The sequence below is a fragment of the Microtus oregoni genome, unplaced genomic scaffold (assembly GCF_018167655.1).
Source record: "Microtus oregoni isolate MIOR12 unplaced genomic scaffold, Mior012 000028F_ref0000031, whole genome shotgun sequence".
Classification (NCBI taxonomy): Eukaryota; Metazoa; Chordata; class Mammalia; order Rodentia; family Cricetidae; genus Microtus; species Microtus oregoni.
In genome coordinates, this window is record NW_024543087.1 from 13,688,982 (window position 1) to 13,712,632 (window position 23,651).

The 23,651-nt window shown below is 37.9% G+C and overlaps 1 protein-coding gene across 2 annotated transcripts in view; it reads right to left on the reverse strand.

Annotated features, from left to right (window-relative positions):
- The window catches only part of Setd2 (SET domain containing 2, histone lysine methyltransferase), a 95,773-nt gene that overhangs the window by 50,098 nt on the left and 22,024 nt on the right, over positions 1-23,651 (reverse strand). For both annotated transcript variants that reach the window (XM_041676858.1, XM_041676857.1), the window contains 9 exons: positions 22,173-22,304; positions 20,045-20,173; positions 17,663-17,786; positions 16,363-16,440; positions 14,387-14,484; positions 11,068-11,194; positions 8,351-8,485; positions 7,014-7,133; positions 4,204-4,866 (listed from right to left, as the gene is read on the reverse strand). In XM_041676858.1, the coding sequence (XP_041532792.1) occupies positions 4,204-4,866; positions 7,014-7,133; positions 8,351-8,485; positions 11,068-11,194; positions 14,387-14,484; positions 16,363-16,440; positions 17,663-17,786; positions 20,045-20,173; positions 22,173-22,304 (1,606 nt within the window). The remainder of the gene's footprint in view (positions 1-4,203; positions 4,867-7,013; positions 7,134-8,350; positions 8,486-11,067; positions 11,195-14,386; positions 14,485-16,362; positions 16,441-17,662; positions 17,787-20,044; positions 20,174-22,172; positions 22,305-23,651) is intronic.

Below are 23,651 nucleotides of genomic sequence, written 5' to 3' on the forward strand. Positions count from 1 at the left end.
TGTTAGTTTGCTTTTTTTTTTTAAGACAGGGTTTCTCTGTAGCCCTGGCTGTGTCAGAGCTAACTGTGTAGACTGGGCTGGCCTTGAACTCACAGACTCTATCCTGCTTCTGCCTTCTGAGGGCTGGAATTAAAGAGCTGTACCACCATCCCTGGCTAAAATTGTGTATTTATAAGGTAAAGGGAGTATCTACAAAAAGATGAATTAAGAAAATAAGAGTAGACATTAGTAAGTATTAACTTATTACTTCTAAGAAGCTTCTTTCCCCAAATTATCAAATCCAGGTAGAAACAAAACTACTCAAGGTGACCAGAAGATGAAAGGTACATCCTATATCTAAGTGTTTGTAAAGAAAGCCTTAAATTAATAATTATTATAATCTCTTGACGTTAACAGTAGTCCAAGCTGCCAAATTCATGAGAACCTTACCTCCTTTTTATATGATCCAACAGAAGGAAGATTTTCCCAGTCAAGTTATAATTATCAACTGCAGTCACTTTGTGAAATCTAGGCTACATTTTCAGCAGAACATATGATGCATAGCAATTCCTCTTTCGCACAGAAAGAGATGTACATGGCCCTGCTAAAAATGCAGCCTAGTAAATCTGCATGTGAAGATGAACATGTTTATAAGTGCAATGTACTAGGTTATGTGAGGGCTACTTTATGAGAAACGTGTATAGTCAATATCTTGCAAGCCTAGAGAGTGACCCTGTGTATATAAGGTATAGAAAAAGCAGCTCACTTAATCCTTTCTCGCCAGAAGTACGGATTTTCCCGGAACGACAACAATTGTTGGCAATGGTCGCACCAAAATAATGCCGGCGCCAGTGAGTTAACCACCTCTGTCCTCTTTTCACCTATTATATTTTTCATGCATCATCCAACTTCCCAACCATCTTCCTGCTTCTTCACAGAATGCACGCTAGGTTCACGTTTTTCTTCAGCACGAAGTTGAAAATGGAGTTGAGAAAAGGAGACACATGGTCAGCTGGTGATGTTAACAAGCTCCTTGCTGCCCTGAGAAGCTAGATGGAAATGGTTCAAGTTACAAGGGGGATCATCATCAGATCTGGGAGGACAAAGAGTAATTCATGAAGCTTCACTCCCTTCCCTCCCACCCTCTGACTTTTTTTTCTTTCTTTTCTTTTTCTTTTGGATGATCCCTATAGTCTGTCTTCACAGCAAAACCAAGATTAAAGAGTATGAAGTAATCTTGTTCAGTTCTTTACTCCATCCAATGCAGAAATGACAAGTAGAATACATGTCCAGTAATGTTATAGTAGCCCCAAAAGATCAGGAAGAGTTAGAATGGCCAAAAGATCCACAATCAATGCTTTTTAGTATGAACTAAATATCAGTAACTAACAGAGTATTTGGCCACAGGTCTTAGTAAGGTTGAAAGAATAAGACATTTTTGCTTCAGCTAAGGTTTACTTGAACACATAGGTGAAGTAAGACAGAAGTAGTTAACTCTTTTAATGCCGGGATAGTATAGTACACAATAACCACATTAAACCAGTATGTTTCTCTAAAACATGTACAATTTATCAATTCTTGACTTCAGACTGCTAACCAAATGCTGAAAGTTAAAAAGACAATAGTAATCAGAATTTAGAAACCAGACTCATGGTAAAAGCTAACTAAAAGAAAAATTAACAACCCCAACATCAATATGTAACAAAACATCACAGTTCACAGTAAGTAAAGATGCCCAAACAAGTTTTAAAAAAAAGAGATTTCTATTTAATTACTCCTTTGATGTTAAGAACTCTGATAAAAACAAAGTATGAAATTTAAGAATTTGTTTATTTATGTTTTTGTTTGTTTGTTTGTTTTTCATGACAGGGTTCCTCTGTAGCTTTTGGAACCTGTCCTGGAACTTGCTCTGTAGACCAGGCTGGCCTCGAACTCACAGAGATCCACCTGTTTCTGCCTCCCAAGCGCTGGGATTAAAGGTGTACACCACCACCACCGGTTAAGAATTTATTTTAAATATAAATAAAAATGTAAACCTAAAGTCAAGAAGATCATTAATCTACACATTATTGTGAAATAACTCTGGTCTTTGAGTTAGGGCTGAACAATGGGTGTTCAGAGAGTAAAGTTAATTATTCCAGTTCTATCTAAACACACATTTACAATCACAGATACAAACTAATACACAGATATCAAAAGCCTTACATCTTATAGATTTTTTAAAATTTTTATTTATTTTTATTTTATGTGCACTTCTGTTTTGCCTGTGTGAAATTGGAACTGCAACAGGAGTTATAGACAGTTGTGAGCCACCATGTGGGCACTGGGGATTGAACCCTGGTCCTCTGGAAGAGCAGTCAGTGCTCTTAACCATTGAGCTATCTCTCTAGTCCCATGTTACAGATTTTAAAACAAGTATGAGATTATAACAATATGAGATTTCTCGGCAAACCAACGGCTCTACATTAGCATTCTCTTTTATGAAACTATGGCTTTATATGATTTTCCCATGTTCTTTTGTGTACCTGCTTCTACCTCTACCTTCATTACTAAATTATATCCATCATGCAGACTCTGTTGTCACCTCCAAACATCTGAGAAACTTCTTTTAGGACCCTTGTGCTGTCACAAAGCAGGCTTTAACTAAATGAAGGTCCAACAAGTGACCATCCTATTATCTCTCATCTAACTGCAATTCTAATTCCTTATATCTGATACATGGCATTACAAACAGACTTACTATCAACACTCCTTTTATATTTACTCATCTATTTTTATTATTGTTGCTTTGCTTTGTTTTTCGAGACAGGGTTTTGCTGTAGCTTTTAAGCCTGTCCTGGAACTAGCTCCTGTAGACAAGGCTAGCCTTATCTCACAGAGATCCGCCTGCCTCTGCCTCCCGAGTGCTGGGATTAAAGGCATGCACCACCACCACCACCCAAATCCTTTTATATTTATTAAAAAAATTCAGGTTTCGCATTAAATAAAGCCGAATTTATGCTAAATTTTAAGTGATCAAAGAGTAACTTACATAAGTAAAAACACAGACTGGTATATGCAAATATCTCGACAGGGTAAGCAGGAAGCACCTCACCCAACCAATTACCCACTGGGTTCTGTCTAAGTTTTACAGGGTCAAATCACATGATCTAATGTGATAAGCTTTGCAGTTTCACCTTGCTACAAAAACAAAACCAAACAAAACTGGATTGCTATTTATCTGATTGTTTCAATTCTGAGAGAAGAAAGGATGAACAGAAAACAAAAGGTAGGAAATAACTTGTTCCCATAGGGTCTTTAGAACCTGGATCCCAGACCCAGAACACTTAAACTGAAGAGAACCATTAGTTCTAATATGCTCAAATTTTTATACATTCACACTTATTCAAGATCCAGACTGGGTTTTCTGAAAGCCAAATTCTACACATCTTATTGCATTCTTTATCAAGAATAAGTATACATACAAATACAAATACACACACACACACATCTACCTTCCTCTGCCTCCAAAGGCATGTACCACCACTTGGCTATATATTGAGATAAACTGAGATATTTATTGGTCTCTGGATGTATACCAGGCTGGCCTTAAACTCAGAGATCCTCTGGCCTCTGCCTCCCCAAGTGCTGGGATTAAAGGAGTGCACCAAGCTTGGCTTCCCCTCCAGACAACATGTTTTGTTTATTTAAAAAAAAAAAAAAGAACTTAAGTATAGGCCTATTTAAAAAACAAAGGCAAATGAACTAGTGTTATGTTGTTTTTTCTAGAATAAAATTTCATAATCATTTTATAACAAAAAGTTCCTAAATTATCAGGGGTTTCCAAAGAATTTCATGGTTAATTTTCTCTTAACCCATTCAGCTGATTTCCAATTAATTTAAACATCTGCTGTCATTGCAAACAAATTAAGTTTAACACTAAAAAGATTTTGCTTTGTTTACTTTTACAAGAAGAGCCCTTAAATTAATAAAATCACCAATATGTACTTTTCCCAGTGAGAGAAAAGGGCAACAATCTGGATAATAGTCTGACTGGTATGGCTTCAGAACACTAGAGACATTTATCATTAAATCTCATGACCTAAGAGATTACAGTCCACTTTTCAGAAATACTCATGGCTAGAGATGCTGTCAGTTTTATTCAGGTTTGCAGCAGTCTCATTCTGAGTAATCAGTTACATTAACAAAAAAGAAAAAGAAAAAAAGAAAAAAATATTTTCTTACCTTTAGGTCTTTCCAGCTGTCTAGCAGCTTGGTGGCCAAATCACTTATATCCACTGTTTTATCGGGTGGTTCTTGGCTCCTCTCACTTTCAACATCAGACACACCCTCCTCTTCATCTTGGGACTGTGTTTCCTCAGCAATAGTTTCTTCTAGTTTTGTGCCACTGCTTTCTTTGAGCTCTGCCTCGACGTCAGCCTCTGGTTCAGACGCGGGTAATTTATTCCCTTCGATGCTAGTTTCACTCTCAACTTTGGACTCACACAGCTGTTGTGCTAGTAGCTGTTGTGACTGCAAGTCGTCGTCGTCTTCTACAGTGACAGTTTCTAATTGATCAAGGTCCTCTTTGCCATCCTTGCATTCTAGCTCACTGGTTACATCTGAGATCGCACTGTCCATGCTATTTTCACTTATAATTTTAAGCCTGCGAAACATGAGTTTCTTGGGAGTCTCTGTATCCACTTCTGTGCTCAGCTTGATGGAAGGATCAGGTGTATTAAGCGGTGTGTGAGCACGTGATGTATTCTCACTGGAATATCCATCGCCTTCACTTAACTGAGGGACAGCAGTCTTGGTCTGAGACCAGCGTTGAATAATGGGAAGTACTTTGCTTTCTTCCAACATATTTTTAGTAGCAATAGGTAAATGCTCCAATGTCTTTATAATCTGATTAAACATAATAAAAAATTAATCTTATTATTTGTACAGCTCTTTTTTTCATTTTCCGAGAAAAGGTTTCTTTGTAGTTCTGGAGCCTGTCCTGGAACTAGCTCTTGCAGACCAGTCTGGCCTCGAACTCACAGAGATTCACCTGCCTCTGCCTCCCGAGTGCTGGGATTAAAGGTGTGCGCCACCACCGCCCAGCTTTACAGCTAACCTTTTAAATAGGTAAGAATTCATACAAGAAATACTGCATTTTGGGTACTGTCTTACTAAATTAAGACCTATGTCTTCACAAATATAGATGCAGTTGAAGGTTATAACATTATTTCCTTTTAACAAAAAACTTTTATTTAGCCTGATCTACAATAAAAAAGTATAGAGTAATGACATGACCACTCAACCACTATGTGTGACTGATAAATACTCTCTACAAGGAAAGAATTCACAAAACTATGCAGCTTAAAAAAAAAAAAAGTACTAGGCCTCATTTCCAGTCTCCTTTTCTATAAAATATAGCCAGGTGTTGGTGCACACCTTACTTTAATCCCAGGACTTGGGGAGACAGAAGCAGGTGGATCTCTCTGTGAGTTTGAGGCCAGCCTAGTCTACCTACAGAAGCGAGTTCTAGCACAGCCAGAGATTCATAGAAAAACCTTGACTAAAAACAATTAATTAGCCGGGCGGTGGTGGCGCACGCCTTTAATCCCAGCACTCGGAAGGCAGAGGCAGGCGGATCTCTGTGAGTTCGAGACCAGCCTGGTCTACAAGAGCTAGTTCCAGGACAGGCTCCAAAACCAGAGAAACCCTGTCTCGAAAAACCACAAAAAAAAAAAAATAATAATAAAATAAATAAATAAATAAATAAAATAATTAATTAATTGAAAAGTGTTTTTATTACATAACTGACTTTGGGGTTATAGTACAAACTATGATTTTTTAAAAAGCTACCTATCAGGAGCTGGAAAGATGGCTCGGCAGTTTAGAGCACTGGTTGCTTGCTCTTCCAGAATTCCTCAGTTCAATTCCCAGCAACCACATGATGGCTCACAACCATCTACTTGATGTAGGATTCTCCTCTGTATGCTGTGAATACCATTAGCTAATAAAGGACTGCTTTGGACCTATAGCAGATCAGAGCTAGGCAGGAAAAATTAAACTGAATGCTGGGAGAAAGGAGGTGGAGTAAGGGAGAAACCATGAAGCTCTGCCAAAGACAGACAAGATGAAACTTTACGCAGTAAGCCACAGCCACATGGCGATACACAGATTAATAGAAATGGGTAAAATTAATATGTAAGAGTTAGCCAATAAGAAGCTAGAGCTAATGGGCCAAGCAGTGACTTAATACAGCTTCTGTGTGATTAATTCGGGGCTAAGTAGCCAGGAACTAACTAGCGGCCTCTTTGCTATTATCTACAGTGGAATCTGATACCCTCTTCTCAAAATTGTACATACAAATAGAGCACTCATGTACATTAAAATGAATAAATTAAAAAAACCTACCTGTCCAAGGTCAGAAAAATACTAATTTTATGGTAAACTAAATTTTATAGTAAACACTGCAAATCCACTAATAATGCTACCAATTAATCTTACTAAGACCTTTGAAAAGACATCTTTGATTTTCAGAATATTCTAATTCTTGTCAATTTTTAAGAACTCCAAAATTCAAATTTTCTGTGTGTTCCCATAATTTAAAAGTAACGGTCTTAGCAATAAACTGAATTACTATCATGTTATATCTCACTTAAAGTTCCCAGTACATAAAGCTGACTTGAAGATGCTACAGGGAGTCAGGTGGTGGCGGCCCGTGCCTTTAATCCCAGCACTTGGGTGGCAGAGGCAGATGAACCTCTGTGAGTTCGAAGCCAGTCTGATCTAGTGAGTTCAGGGATAGCCAAGGCAATACAGAAATAGCCTGTCTCAACCAAAAAACAAAAAGATACTATGGGAAAAATCAAAAGCAAACTTACTACCAAAGCAAAATATATGTAAATTTATACCTACAGAAATGATATAGGTGTAATAAATATTTTTATTATTTGATATTAATCTCATAGTATTAAATTAATAATCACCCATGTCACAGCCCCTCCAACAAAGCAATCAAAGGAAGCGGTTCTAAGAAATGTGGGCCTGTGTGAACTGACCTCTTCCTGAAGTTTCTGGTTACTTTCCCGGCCATCACCAAGCTCTGCCATCCAGATCCACAGCAAAGACAACCCATGACGCTCCAGAAATGACTTGAGACAGGACTGAGAGTGTGTGTTCTGTCACGGGAGGAAAAGAGCATGATGTAAAGTGTCAGGGAGGCAATGACAGTCAAACGTTACAAGAGGCCATGGTGAGAATTAAGAGTTTGCTTCAATCAGTGCACACACACATACATATATCCTAGAACTCCATTTTTATTAACTACAATTAATACATCTAACAAATACAATAAAAATTTTAATATATAAAAATTTTGTCCTTTACTGTATTTTTGTCAAGCTCATTCCTAATTATCTGCTACTGCCTCCCTCCCCATCTCACTGTTTTACTTCTTTCCAACGAGAACCTCTTCTCTTCTACTTTTAAGTCTCTTATAAATTTAATTAAAGGAACAAAACTACACAACTGAAAACAGTATCTCTGATGGTGGTTCACACCTTTAGTCCCAGCTCTTGGGTGGCAGAGGCAGGCGTATCTCTGATTTTGAGGCCAAACTGGTCTATAGAGGAAGTTCCAGGATAGCCAGCAATACACAGAGAAACCCTGTCTTGGAAAAAAATACACGCACACACATTCTGATAGTACACTTGGACTTGACTTAAAGTGGAAAATAATTACTCTATTATCATATCGTTTGCAATGAAATTCAGTCCTGGTCCTGTCAAGATGATTCAAGCAGTTATAGGTGCTTGCCTGTAAGCCTAATGACCCAAACTCAATCCCCAAGTCTCACAAGGTCAAAGGAGAGAACTGGATCCTCCACTAATCTCCACAGGTATGCACCCACACACACACACACAAAAAAAGGAAAGTAACAACTCAAAAAATAAATAAGGAAGTAAGTAAATACATAAATCCTCCTAGATTTTTTTTAGATAATTTTTTATTATCTGTTTCTTATGTCATACTTAGTAAACTGGAATACATGAGATGACTGCTAAAAATCTTTCTTTGATTTCTTTGAGATCCTATAGTAAAATAGTTTTGATACATTAGTAACTGGTAGGAAAGGAGAAAGCTATAACAAGTACCATGAATTATTACAATAAAAGAAATCCCAGCATGTGCTTTTAACTGAAGGGAAAAGCAAATCAACTCTGCTGTTAATAATATGCAACTGGCTAGCCATTTTCAAGGGTATAAGCTTTCAAAATCCTAAATAACTTGCATGTCCATTTAAAACAAGATAAACTTTTCTCTAACAGCCAGAATGTAGTTTAAGTGTCCCACCCCAAATTCAGAAATAGAAATAAATTAGTATTAAAATGCTTACCTGAATGAGCTTGAGACAAGTAAGTTTCTGTTCCAGAGTTTCAATTCTAACCATGAGCCGGGATAAACTGAGAACCTGGTTTTTATCAGAGAGGCCCTCACCATTTTCCATCAGCGCTTCTAGCTCTCCATCCACCTACCACAGCAAAGAAAATATCTAGTTATAAAACAAGTACAAACCAGTCATTTATTCAAACAATGGGAAAAAAAATGCTCAGTTTCACAAGCAATTTAGAAAATGAAAAGTAAGATCACAAGGAAAGAACCATGCTAGTAGACTAGTTGAGGGTGGGGGGAATACAGGGAACACACACACACACAGCACCATTCCTGTATTATTAGCAATGGAAGTTGAGGCAGACGACTATGAACTCCTCAAGTCCACGCTAGGCAGGTAAGGAGGGAGGGAGAAAGGGAGGGAGGAAGGGAGGGAGGAAGAAAGAAAAGCAGGTATAAACACAATATCTGATAATATGAAATTACTGTTGAAAAACAAATTAGCTAGAAGTGGTGGAGATTAAATAAACAAATATACATTGATAAAAATCAATCTGAAAAGCATTTCCTTCATTCAACTATGTGAATAAGAAATTATTTCAGGCTTGGGGATATGGTTCAAGGCTCTGGGTTTAGTTCCCCAGCACTCTGCATTACTGGACAGGGTGAATCAGGCCTATAAACCCAAGATCTCAGGAAATTGAAGCAGGAGATTTTCAAGTTTTGAGGCCTAACAAGGCGAGAGAATAAGTGCCAGATCAGTGACATGGCTCAGTGTGTAAAGACAAAGACACCTGTTTCATGTCTAACAAACTGAATTCTATCCCACAGGGTAGAAAAAGAAAATGAATGCCTGCAACTGTCATCAACTTCGCCAGGCACAGACCCCCCCCACCACCACCACCACCAAATACAACAAAAACAAGAAAAGAAAAGGAGAAACTGGATGGGAAAGGATAAGTGAAGCAGGAAAATAGATTATGTCATTCAAATATATACTTTCACACGTTAATCTGCAATTTAAGGTAAATGTAAAATTTAAAGACTGCCATGTAGAGCTGGAGAGATGGCTCAGAAGTTAAAAACCCTAGGTGCTCTTCCAGAGGACCCACATGGTGATTCACAACAGTATGTAATGCTAATTTCAGGGGGTCTGATGCTCTCTTCTGGCCCCATAGGCACCAGACTCATGTGGTACACAAACACACAAGCAGGTAAAACACTCATACACATAAAACTAATGTTCTTTAAAAAGCTGGCCTAGCCGGGTATGATGGCCCAAGTCTTTAATCCTAGTAATCAGGAGCATAGACATGTGGATCTCTGAGTTTGAGGCAAGCCTGGTCTGCAGAGTGAGTTCCAGGACAGCCAGGGATACACAGAGGAACCCTGTCTCCAAAAACAAAAACAAAGCAAAACACTAACAAAAATATAAAATAAAGAACCCAGGGGGCTGGAGAGATGGTTCAGAGGTTAAGAGCATTGCCTCCTCTTCCAAAGGTCCTGAGTTAATTTCCAGCAATCACATGGTGGCTCACAACCATCTGTAATGGGGTCTGGTGCCCTCTTCTGGCCTGCAGGCATACACACAGAATACTGCATACATTGGGGCAGGAGAGATGGCTCAGTGGTTAAGAGCATTGCCTGCTCTTCCAAAGGTCCTGAGTTCAATTCCCAGCAACCACATGGTGGCTCACACCATCTGTAATGAGGTCTGGTGCCCTCTTCTGGCCTGCAGACATACACACAGACAGAACAAAAAAAAAAAAGAACCCAAAGCACTGCTATAAACACAAAACAGAAGCCGGGCGGTGGTGGCACACGCCTTTAATCCCAGCACTCGGGAAGCAAAGGCAGGCGGATCTCTATGAGTTCGAGGCCAGCCTGGTCTACAAGAGCTAGTTCCAGGACAGGAACCAAAAGCTACGGAGAAACCCTGTCTCGAAAATCCAAAAGAAAAAACAAAAAAAACCACAAAACAGTTGTATTTCCTTTGCCCAGCAATTCCACTAAGAATAAAACACAGAAAACCTTCTGCACATGAGCACCAGGAAATGCCTACAGTGCTCAATACATTCAAGATGGCAAAAACAACCAGGGCTGGAGAGATGGCTTGGTAGTTAAGAGTACTAGCTGCTCTTCCAGAGGTTCTGAGTTCAATTCCCAGCAACCACACTGTGGCTCACAACCATCTGTAATGAGATCTGATGCCCTTTTCTGGCCTGCAGGCATAGACGCAGGAAGAACACTGAATATATAATAAATAAATATTAATTAATTAAAAACAAACAAATGCTCCAAATGTGTACAACATAGTTAAACTTGTATGTTTATTCAATGAAAAACATATGGGGCAAGTTAGATGGCTCAGAAGGTAAAGGTGCTTGCTTCCAAGACCTTAGTTTGATTCCTGAGACCAACTTGTAAATAGAGAACAGACTCCTGCAAACTGTCCTTTAACCTTCATACTTGTAGAGTGTGTGTGTGCACACACACAACCCTGAACGAAGACAAGCTTAGAAAAAGTATGAGCCAAGGAATTTTCGGCATACTTTACAAGTTTCCAGTACTTTATTATAATCTCCATTAAAATGAAATAAAAAGTCAGCTACAACTCTTTTCCAATAATATTTCATCAAAACCCAGATTTTCCTTTACATTAAACAGGCTATTTCCTTAAAACTTTTATCCTAAACTCTGAAAAACAGATGGCACACTTACTGAATCCTTCTTTCGAGAGCGCTCCTTTTTCATCTTCCCTCCTGCTGCTCTGATGCTGACTCTGTTTTCTCCTCCCAGGTAACCCCGGCAGTTAGCTGATCCACAGAAACATTTCTGAGCTTCTTTGCTGTTGTTAAGGAAAGAAAAGCATGTAAAAGTGAGAGCACATTAAGAATCATATCACTCTACAGGATATCAAAGTATTCATTAAAAGACTCTTTACAAACTTACTTCTAGAAATGTCTAAAAATTCCTTGCAAAAGATATTAATTCCTTTTTCACAACCACCCCTTCTCTCAATTTCTCTCTCTCATATATATATATATATATATATATATATATATATATATCTGTGTGTGTGTGTGTGTGTGTGAGAGAGAGAGAGAGAGAGAGAGAGAGAGAGAGACACTAGAGATTCAATCCATGGATTCCACAAGTTGGACAAGAGTCCTACTAGTAAGCTTTATTTCCAGTCCCTTTTCTACTTTCTATTTCTGAGACAGTTTCTCCAAATTACCCAGCCTAGCTTTGACAACAGCTCCTCTGCCTCAGCCTCCCATTTATTGGGATTACAGGCCTGCACCATCTGTACTGGTTACATTATTTCCCTAATCTTTTATCACTTATTTGATAAAACAAGTCAATTACTTAATGACTTCTCAATTTATAACACTACTTATTGATGCATGAAAATAAGAGACTATTTACATGTTTGTGCTAGATAGAATAAAATTCCTTACACAGCTTAGACAATTATCATTTATGTATGTTTATTTGGTACACCAAAAAGATCCATTTATTATTAAAAAAACATAAAATACAGCATCATCAAGCCACTCAAAAGGAAACATTTGATTTAAAAATGTATCATATTCAATGGCCTCCTGCAATAACAAATATAGTAATAATTAATTAAATGAAACCATGGAGACAAGGAAAAAGGTAGAAAAGAATAATGATTTAAGTCTATGGGCCTGGATAGAAACTACCTTTGCAATTTGTGCCCAAAGTTACCAGAAGAAAAATAAATGAATACTTTAAAAGTACATGGATAGACTTATCATGTGCGTGCGTGCGTGCGTGCGTGTGTGTGTGGAGAGAGAGACAGAGACAGAGAGTACCAATCAGAGGGGGGAAAAAAATCACTTTATAAACAAAGCAACATGTCCAGTTTCTTTACCCTGAGAAAAGGATAATCTAAGCACAGAAAAACTGTAGGAATCCACTTGGAATCCGATCTGTAACTTATCTCCTGAATACATGACAAAAAAAGCAAGTAGTCAGAACAGAATACTCCTTAGCATTTGTGCTGGTTTGTAAGGAGAGAATCAGTCTCAAAACTGAAAGAATCTCAAAGATGACTAAACTCTGAAATATGAAATACGTAAAGGAATATCTGAAACAATGTTAGTACTAAGAAAAGAATCCACTGGTAAGAAACACTGGACAAAGTAAGAAAATTGCACCTTGTCCTGAGGGATTAAAATATCCAGGAAGCAGAGTCTGTGTAACTTTTAACATAAGCATCAAAAGCGGCAAGTTTACAAAGATATAATCTGGAGAGGAGGACACTGTTTAGTTTTATAGTTTATTTGACATTCCCACCCCTGAACTTTATTGGTTTTATTTATCTTTGATCCTTTTGCCTTTTGAGTGTGGGGAAGACAAGCATGTACCACTTTGCCTTGCTAAAATAACAGTTCCACTATAGAGCCCTGGCTGGCTTGGAATTTCCTATGCAGTATGCAGACCCAGGCTAGCCTTGTGCTCAGAGTCCACCTGCCTTGACCTCCCAACTGCTGGAACCAGAGTACACTACCAAACAAAAACTTCAAAAAGTTATTTATTTTTATTTTATTTTTGTTTTTTGTTTTTTTGTTTTTTGTTTTTTTGTTTTTTCGAGACAGGGTTTCTCTGTGGCTTTGGAGCCTGTCCTGGAACTAGCTCTTTAGACCAGGCTGGTCTCGAACTCACAGAGATCCGCCTGCCTCTGCCTCCCGTTTGCATTCATGTTTTGCCTGTGTGAGAGTGTTGAATTCCTTGGACCCAAATTGAGTTACAGATAGTTATGAGCTGCCAGTAATTGGCAGTGCTAGGAATTGCACTCAAGTTCTCTGGAAAAACAGCCAGCAATCTTAACCTCTCTTAGCCATCTCTCCAACTTCCAAAAGTATTAATAAGAGTACACAATCTGGGGGGCTGGAGAGATGGCTCAGAGGTTAAGAGCATTGCCTGCTCTTCCAAAGGTCCTGAGTTCAATTCCCAGCAACCACATGGTGGCTCACAACCATCTGTAATGGGGTCTGGTGCCCTCTTCTGGCCATACACGCAGACAGAATATTGTATACATAATAAATAAATAAATATTTTTTTAAAAAAAGGACACAGCTGGGCGATGGTGGCGCACGCCTTTAATCCCAGCACTCGGGAGGCAGAGGCAGGCGGATCTCTGTGAGTTCGAGACCAGCATGGTCTACAGAGCTAGTTCCAGGAAAAGCTCCAAAGCCACAAAGAAACCCTGTCTCGAAAAACAAAACAAAAACAAAAAAAAAGTACACAATCTGTTATAAGTAAAATAAAATTAGCCAAGAGTTGATAAAAGATAGATAAATAAGGACATTATACTCTTCACACACGTATGTTCAGAGTTGGCATTTCTATAATGAATGAGTTTTGAGTCTTTTTTTATTTTTTTAAGAAAGGGTCGCATGGGCTATCCTCAACTGGATACACAGGCACAAGTAACCTTGAAGTTCTGATCTTACTGCCTCCACCTCCAACATCAGCAGCTCTCAACCTGTGAGCCATAACCCCTTTGGAGGTGAACCAATCTTTTCCAAGGGGTGTCACCTAAGACCACTGAAAAACACATACTTACATTACGACTCACAACAGTAGCAAAACAGCAGTTTTGAAGTAGCAACAAAAATAACTTTATGGTTGGGAGTCACCACATTATGAGCAACTATATTGGACTGCAGTCTTAGGAAGGTTGAGAACCACTGTCCTACATGAGGCATGCACTATCACACTATATTTTTTATACAGTGCTGGGAACTGTATTTGAACCAGGGCTTTATGGATGCTAGGAAAGCACTCCACTGACTGAACTACATCCTCGACCCTATAGTAAAGTTTTATTATATTGAGCTCAGAGGAACATTACATAGTTTCTATACTGTAAATTCATTAATGGCCAGAAAGATCACAATAGGAAAAGCAAAATGATGACATACCATAGATGAGAATTGGTATCTCTGTAACTGAAAATCCATTTTCCATATTAAAAGTAACAAAATAGAATAAAACCATTACTTACCCATATCTTTGGAACTGATAGTCAAATGTTAACTCTGAACCCGAAGGAACTAGCTTGGTGGTAAAAAATCCAACCCTCAGTTGTCCATTCACAGTCCACTGGAATGTTTTGAAAAGAACAGATATTAGTAACTGATTGATGTTCGTGCATGATATGTACAAAGACCATCACCTGGATAAATTATGCATATAGATCTTTACATAATAAGTGTTTTCTCAAAGCAAATAGGTTGATTTTTCCTTAAATACACTAACCAACTATCATTCTCATTTAATAGACTGTAAGATTCAGTATCTATAAATCTTGGCTGAATACAATAAGATGAACTGCTACTGACTGGAGAATGTGGCCAAATGGAAAGCGCTTGATTAGCAAATACAAGGCCCAGCATTTACTCTCTAGCACAGCAAAAAGAAAACAAGAAAAAATGCTGCTTTTTAAACTTACATACATTTATATATATGAGAGCTCATTTAATCTTCAAAAAAAAATTAGGGGATTCTTGGTGTCACTAAGTATTATAAACTGAGTTCAATTCCTAGTATCAAACCCTGGTCCTGTAAAGAATAGAAAGTACTCTTAACTGCTGAGTCCAACCCACCTTGCACTTTCTTTTGAAGCAGGGTCTCTCGTTTCCGCCACTTAGCCACAGACTAGCTAAACCACAAGTTTCCAAATCATTCCCTTGTCTGCACTTCCCACCCTGCTATAGGAGCGCTAGATTTAGATGCCAACTGCCACATCTGACTTTTTAAATTGTGGAGTCCAGATATCCAAACTTAGGTAGCTCATCAGATTTGTACAAGCACTTTTCTTCATTGAGTTCATCTTCCTCCTTGTCCCCATAGCTTATTTAACTTGGAATTTATTTTTATTTTAATTTTTTAAAAGAATTAATTTTATTCTGTGTATGGGTGTTTTGCTAGCAAGTATGCCGACAGAGGTCAGACAAAGGCATCATTAGATCACCTGGAGCTGGAGTTATAATGTATATTGTGAAGCACCCAGGTAAATCTAACACCCTCTTCTGTACTCTGTAGGCACTGTGCACACACCTAGTGTACAGACAGATACACAAGCAAAGCACCTACAGATATAACAAATTTTTAAATAAAAGAAAAACTATAAAAAAAAAGAGTCTGAATATGACAATAGTCATTGGACTTGGTGAAAATTAAGTTTGAATTATGGTATTTTTGAAATAGAATCTAAATTAATTATAGGTAAGGAAACAATAAAACATACTATTTTCTGGGCTGGACTTCAGACTAGAAAAAGTACAGTTGTAAAAAAATATTAAAAGGCGGGCTAGAGAGATGGCTCAGCAGTTAAGAGCACTGCCTGTTCTTCCAAAGGTCCTGAGTTCAATTCCCAGCAACCACATGGTGGCTCACAACCATCTGTAATGAGGTCTGGTCAGCAGGCATACAAACAGACAGAATACTGTATACATAATAAATAAATATTTAAAAAAATATTAAAAGGCTGGAAAGATGGCTCATCAGCAAAAAGCATTTGGTAGCAAGCAATCAACTGAATTTAATCCCGTGTAAACACATGGTAAAATATTCAACTCCTGCAAGATTTCCTCCAACCTCTACATGCATATGCGTGCACACACACACACATACACATACGAGAGCATACATATGTGCACACACACCAGACAACATAAATATTACTTTAAAAAGTAAATAAAATTATAGTAAAGTCTTTTGATTAATCAGAATTTCCTTGGACATTATCACTGAATTACAGTTATTACACACTACACTAAAAAAACACTTGGAGAAGGCAAGTGAGTACTATATATGGGCAACACTACTATTTTTGCAATGCTATATTTTTGTGTTTTTATAAATCTAAATTAATTCTAAAATAAAAATAAAGTAAAACAAAAAGAAATTAAGAGTACTTCTGAAAACATTAATCTTGAATAAATATTTCAAAATTTAAATAAATTTGTATCAACTTACTTTTTGGGTTTCACAGTTTGGCTCACAGCTATGATTCATGAAACGAGAGCAATTCCCCTTTTGAGTGGCATCTATTATCTGGGGTAAAGAAGGTAATTTTTTAAAGAGTTTTAAAATAAGATCTTAAAATATCCATGCATTTTGAAAAGGCAAGCAACCATTAAGGCAATTTTAAGGTATAAACCACATATCCCTTTGCCTCTTGCCCTATTTTAGAGAAGTTTCTGTAACAAAGTAATAAATAGTTAACTGCCCTTTTGGAAGATTTCTGAATACAGAAAGGCAAAATTATCTCATGGGGCAGTTGTTACAGTGTTTGTCTAGAATGTAGAAATAGTGGGCTCAACCCTTAACACTCATAAAACCAGACATAGTAGCACACACCTGTAATCCTAAAAATTGAGGCGGAGGCAGGAGGATCAGAAGTTCAAGGTCATCCTGTTTTATTTGCAAGTTCTAGGCCACAATTCCCAAGTCTTTAATCCCAGCATTTGGGAGGTGGGGCAGGAGGATCACTGAAAATCCAAACTAGCCTGCTGAGTTCTAGGTAAGCCGAAGCTACAAGTGAGACAGTCTCAAAACATAACAGAAAATGTCGTCTCTCTTACCTACTTCTAGCTATTTCTTACATTTACTGCATGCATTTCAATCTCATATGTGAAATAATTACTTCTGAAACGAGTGCTGTGACACAGTTCAACACCTCTATAACCTGAGTATGTGTTCAAATCTGACAAGTCATATCCAGAGTGATAGGTCCCTAGACTTAGCATTTCTACCTCGACTATAAAGGCAGATATAAGGATCTAAGCCACAAACTGAAGAGATTTACAAAAATGCAAAACACTTCTTTAACATGTCATTTCTCACAAAAAGTTTTGTGAGAAACTATTTTTATAGAGTTGTTATTTGTATCAGCAAGTAACATGCTCATGAATGTTACTTTTAAATATAATGACGGACATTTCTAAATTTCTCAGCATTAAAATATAACACACATAAAAACATTCTAGGGAATCATCCATGTTTTAAAAGTTGTCATATGAAACATGTATGCTTGTATTTATATATAAACACCACCCTCTCGCATCGTTTCATAAACAAACACTATCTAGATAGTCTTGAACTCCTGATCTTCTTCCCAGTGCTGAAATTATAGGCCCTGGTCACTATAGCTGACTACTTAATTTTTTCATTTCTTCTAGCCCCAATTTTTGTTACTTTAATGATCAATCAGTATACAACACACCCCATTACCAATGCAACAGTTTCCACGTGTTTCAAAATAAACACCGCTCACCTCATCGTTTTTCAGAGCCATGAAATAATAGTGGATGTTTTTGTTTCGTGCATATTCTTTCACCCGCGCCTTAAACTCTTTATGGTCAAGTACCTCTCCACAGTATTCCAAGACGAAGGTGTTCCTACAAAACAAGAAGAATAACACTTCCAGCCTAGGAACTATACTGAAAATTTACAAGATGAAACAAAACTAAGAAATATTTCAAAAATATTTATCATATACTCATTACAGTGGCTAGCCTTGAACCTGAGATCCCCTGCTTCAGTCCCTTGAGTAGTATATACCTCTTTAAAATACCATGGAGTCTAAGAAACTTTTAAACTGTACAAGATAGGAAAGAGCACTGAAGAAACTATGCATGTTGACAATTGTCAGGAAAAATTCAACACGGCAGCAGTCCTTCTCTGCTGCCCTTACTTTCAGAGTTCTTTTAATGATAATCAAATCTGTCTCTGGCTTCTTGGCTGGTCTCACTGCCCAGAATACATATCAAGAACTTGCATAATACAGCTGTACAAAATTGCAATGGAGGAGCTTTATTTATGCAAAGAGAGATTCCCAAGAATAACCCAAGATAACTGTTTCTTTTACACCAGAAAACAATAAAAGGCAGTGAAGGAAAGGAAGGGGAGAGGAAGAAACTATCCATATAAAGCAACATCCATGCCTTCAGACCTGAATTTGGCCTAAAGACCAAATGGCAAGTTGCTTAATTTAAGTCTGCTATGAACAAGGATAATGAAGTTTCACAAGTAACCTCCAATGAGGTCTTGTGAAATAATAGCAACTTATATAATGTATACTCTACAGCCAACTGGAAATCATAACATTGTAATATGTCTGCATGCTTTTCAGACATACAGCATACGGCAGGCCATTTAGGAAATGTTTAAAATAAAGGTTGAGAAAACTATACTCTGTAAGAATGAAAGACAAGCTTTATTCTTACAGAAGTGAAATTGTTCAGGGCCTGTAATAAATACAGCAAAGGTTTAAATAAATGAATAAAATGAATACTACTACGGACATCTAACACCTAAGGGATATTTAATAAGACACTAAAAAGCCAGGTAGTGGTGGCTTATGCCTTTAATCCCAGAACTTGGGAGGCAGATGCAGGTGAATCTCTGTGAGTTCAAGGCCAGCCTGGTTTACTAGAGCTAGTTCCAGGACAGGCTACAAAGCAGCAGAGAAACCCTATCTTGGAAAACCAAAATAAAATAAAATAAAAGACACTGGTGAGCTCAAAAATGGCAAACTACAAACCCTGGACCAAGTAATGGAAGAATAATTAATTCTCTTATGACTCAACTACAGACCTGACATCTTTCATATATATTCATTTATTTTATGCGATTAGTCTTTTGCATGCAGTTCTTTGTGCCATGTGCATGCCTGGTGCTCACTAAGGTTAGAAAAGGGAATCAAATCCCCTAAAGCCAGAGTTACAGATGGTTGTAAGCTGTCAAATGAGTGCTAGAAACTGAACACTGGTCCTCTGCAAGAACCAGAGCTCTTAACCACTGAACCATCTCTCCAGTCAGTCTGGCTTTATTTTATTTGTTTGTTTGTTTGTTTTGGCTTTTTGAGACAGGATTTTTTCCATGTAGCCCTGGTTGCCCTGGATTTGCTCTGTAGACCAGACTAGCCTCACACTCCAAGATCTATCTACCTCTGACTTCTTCTGGCACTAGGTATAAGTGGTAGACAGACATACATTGAAGCAAAACATATATACATATAAAGTAAAAATAATCAAGCCTAAGATGTTTCTTTCTAATGAAAGAACTGTATCCTTTGTAAGTAATATATAATAATGACAAAATTTGAAGATCTACATAGGTTGTCCTGTGAATAATGGTTAACTGCTAAGAAATACTTTACATAGGACCCTCACTTATGAAAAAGCAAATTCTCCTCACTAAACCTGATCACAGATGCTATGTGACGTGGGTCATATGACATACAATACAGAGTTTAAAGAAATCAGATCATCTGCCCAAAGTCAGAGTTCCATCCAGCCTAGGATTCAAACCCCACCAGAATAATTACCTGCCCTTTTTTTGTTTTGTTTTGTTTTTGGAGACATGTTCTCTCTGTGTAGCTCCGGTAGGCCTGGAACTTATTCTGTAGACCAGACTGGTCTCAAACTCAGAGATCCACCTGCCTCTGCCTCCCTAGAACTAGGATCAAAGCCGTGTGCCACCACCATCTGGTCAAAATGAGACTTTTTATTTATTTTCTAGAAGTCATTCTAACAAAGTCATTCTACATAATAACCATTACTAAACTCCACTGAAATAAACCTTTTTCCTACAAAATGCCTAACCAAATTCAATAACACGAAATGAAATGAAAGCTGATTGAAACCAAACTTACGAAGGAAGATCCTTGGCAGCTCGTAAGCCCCAGCCTTTCTTTTCTGTAAGTATAACTTCCACATCTGCATGCTGCTTTCTCTGAAACCGTCTATTCGAACAATAATCTCCATTTGGACATCGAGAGGAACTGAAATGAGAAATGGGTAAAAGATAATACCTATATCATCAAAAAAGAAATTTAAAATAAACTGCCTACTTACACTTACAAGACTGGCCTCAAACTCATACAGATTTGCCTGCTCTTCTTCTAAGTGCTGGGATAAAAAGTATGCACCGCCTAAACTAGTAATTTTTCCATGTTAAAATAGTCAGGCTGGAGAGATTGACTAGCTCTTCTTCCAGAAAAACTGAATTCACACTTCAGCACACACATGGCAACTAACAACCATCTTTAACTCCAGTTCCAGGGCGTCTTCTTTTGGCTTCCACATGTACCAGGCATGCACTTAGTATGCAGATATAAATACAAACAAAAACATCCATACACATAAAAAATGAAATAAGAAAAAAAATGTTTTCATCAATCAGATTAGTTTTAAAACTATCAACCAAAAAAATAAATAAAAAAATAAAAAAAAAATGCTGGGCGGTGGTGGCGCACGCCTTTAATCCCAGAACTCGGAAGGCAGAGGCAGGCGGATCTCTGTGAGTTCGAGACCAGCCTGGTCTACAAGAGCTAGTTCCAGGACAGGCTCCAAAACCACAGAGAAACCCTGTCTCGAAAAAACCAAAAGAAATAAAAAATAAAACTATCAAGTGGCAGTAGTGGTGCACGCCTTTAACCCCAACACTCAGGAGGCAGAGGCAGACAGATCTCTGTGAGTTTGAGGCTACAGAGCGAGTTCCAGGACAGCAAGGACTAAAAAGAGAAACTCTAGATCAAAAAAACAAAAATAAAATAAAATAAAGAAACCAATTTATCAAACATTTTTAGACAGGCATGGTGGTACACAACATCAATCCTATCAATGGGAGGCAGAGAAGCAGGTAAATCTCATGAGTTCTAGGCCTGGCGAGTCTACATAGCGTGTTCCAAAACAATAAAAAAAAGGGTGGGGGCGCCATTTTAAGTGCAGAGATATTTAACATTTTATAAACTATACTAATCAAGTATGTACCAGCAGAAGGTTACTATGGTCAACTAAGAACAGAAAACACGGTGGGTTTGGCTGGGGAGTAGTGACGCATGACTTTAATCTCAACGCTCAGGAGGCAGAGGCAGGCAAATCTCTATGTTTGAGGCCAGCCTGGTCTACAGAGAGAGCTCCAGAACAGCTAGAGCTATATAGAGAAAACCTGTCTTGAAGGGAAAAAAACACAAATTAGGTAGGTTTGTGTGTGTACAAAATTCTGATTAGGTCTGATTATATAAAGTATACATAGTATTTTTTACTTCAATATATAATATACATATATTACACTATGTATAAAATACTGTACTATATAAAATATACTATATAAAAATACTATGTATATATATTATATATATATAATACATATGCCTATATTATACACATTAATATTTCTGAGAATACTACGATGGGACAGAGGTTTGGGAAAAGGTACTTCACCTTTTGCATTTTCAAATTTTAGTGTTTTACTTTATAATCAAAGTTTAAAATTACCACAATTTATTCCACAGGGCATAAGTATTACAAAAGTAAAAGGAGGACTTAAGTAAATGTAGTAGTAGAGGCTGGTCATGGTGGCATACAAACCTTAATCCCAGTGCCCCAGAGGCAGAGGCAGAGGCAGGCGGACCTCCGTGTGTTTGAGGTCAGCTTGGTCTATACAGGGAGTTCCAAGGCAGCTAGAGCTACATAATAGTTATTATTTCAAAAGTCAAAAAGAAATGAAGGTAAGGAAGGGAGAGGAAAAAGCAGCAATAGAATGTTAGTATTAGAAATAGAACTGTTTCATATAGAACTTATGTGCCAGATGCTATAATCTAATGAGCAATACAGAAGAATTTGTCTTAGTATCTGTTTTCTACTAAATTCTGGAGATTTTATTGCTTATAAATACTCATTTACATATAGGGAAAAGGTTAAAATTATACCCTTCATTATTTCTTATTTAGAGACACATACTAGGAAAGTAAGAACAAAGTAGAATATTGTACTTACCACTCAATCATGAGGAGACGATTAAGGCAGTCTTCTCCACAGGCTACTTCTCCTTGAGCTCTCTCATCTTTGGAGAGAGGTGCGCACTCACACTGCATCCGCTTAATATCCCGATGGGATTTATTCTTCTTTCTATTGGGTAGAATTTCATGAGATTTCGTGACATAAGTCTCTTGATGATAATATATTCAACCAAATAAGCACTGAACCTGTTTCTTATTTACTTCTGTAAGTCTACCAATCAAAAGGAAGGCCCCCCCACAACCTCACCCCATCCCACAACCCCTCCCCCCCAAAAAAAGAGGAGAAGGAGAAAAGAGAATGAGATGATGATAATGATCTAGTTGTCAACATTTGCTAAATAAAAGCCAGATGTGGTGGTAGATGTGGTGGTATAAATAATCCAAGCTGTTCAGGAGCCTGAGGGAAAGACACAAAATTCAAGGCATGGCTAAACCATGAGTGCCAAGTCCAGCCAGAACAATTTAAGATCCTGTATGGAGCCCAGGGGATAGAGAATTCTGGAAACAAAGTCTGGGGAATATAGCTAGCTCAGAAAAGCACTTGCTAATAGCATACAAATAGGCCCTAGGCTCAATTCCTCAGAACCACAGGAAGGAGGGAAGGAGAGAAAGGAGTATGTGGCAATGAGGGGAAGAAATGAGTTTAAGTCTTTAAATCTTGAAATTCAACCCTTACTTTCTAGTTCAGGTCAAATCACACCAAGTTTAAGAGAAAACAGAAAGGTTTGTAAGTTTCCAATAATGAGGTGGCTGGCTGGCTAGCTAAGTTTAGACCAAGGTAGCACATGCCTTTATCACAGCACTCTTAGGAATCGAAGGCAAGAAGTCTTGGGTTCTACAGGCTCAGGGAAATAATACCAACTGCTAAATAAAAGTTTGTATGAAAGGCTTGAGAAATGGTTCAGAGGTTGAGAGCACTGGCTGCTCTTCCAGAGGTCCTGACTTCAATTCCCAGCACCCACATGGAGGCTCACAACTATCTAAAATAGGATCTGATGCACTCTTCAGGTATGCAGGTATACATGCAGAATGCTCATATACATAAAGTATAAATAAAATCAAAGTTTGTATGGGGCTAGAGGGATGGCTCAATAGTAAGAAGCACTTGCTCTTTTGCAGAGGAAGAGGACTCTAAGTCTGACTCAAAGCACCAATGTGGTGGCTTACAGCTGTCCATAACTCCAGTTCCAGTGCCCTTTGATGGCCTCGAGAAGCACCAGACACACAGAAGTGCATTTATACACATAAAACAAAAGTAAATCTATGGGTTTTTTTGTAGGTATAAAATTCTGTCTCAAAAAAGTCAGGCAATTGTGGCACACACTTTTAATCCCAGCACTTAGGAGGCAGAGCAGGTGCATTTCTGAGTTTGAGGCGAGCCTGGTCTACAAAGCAAGTTCCAGGACAGCCAAGACTGTTGCACAAAGAAATCCTGTCTTGAAAAAAAAAAAAATTT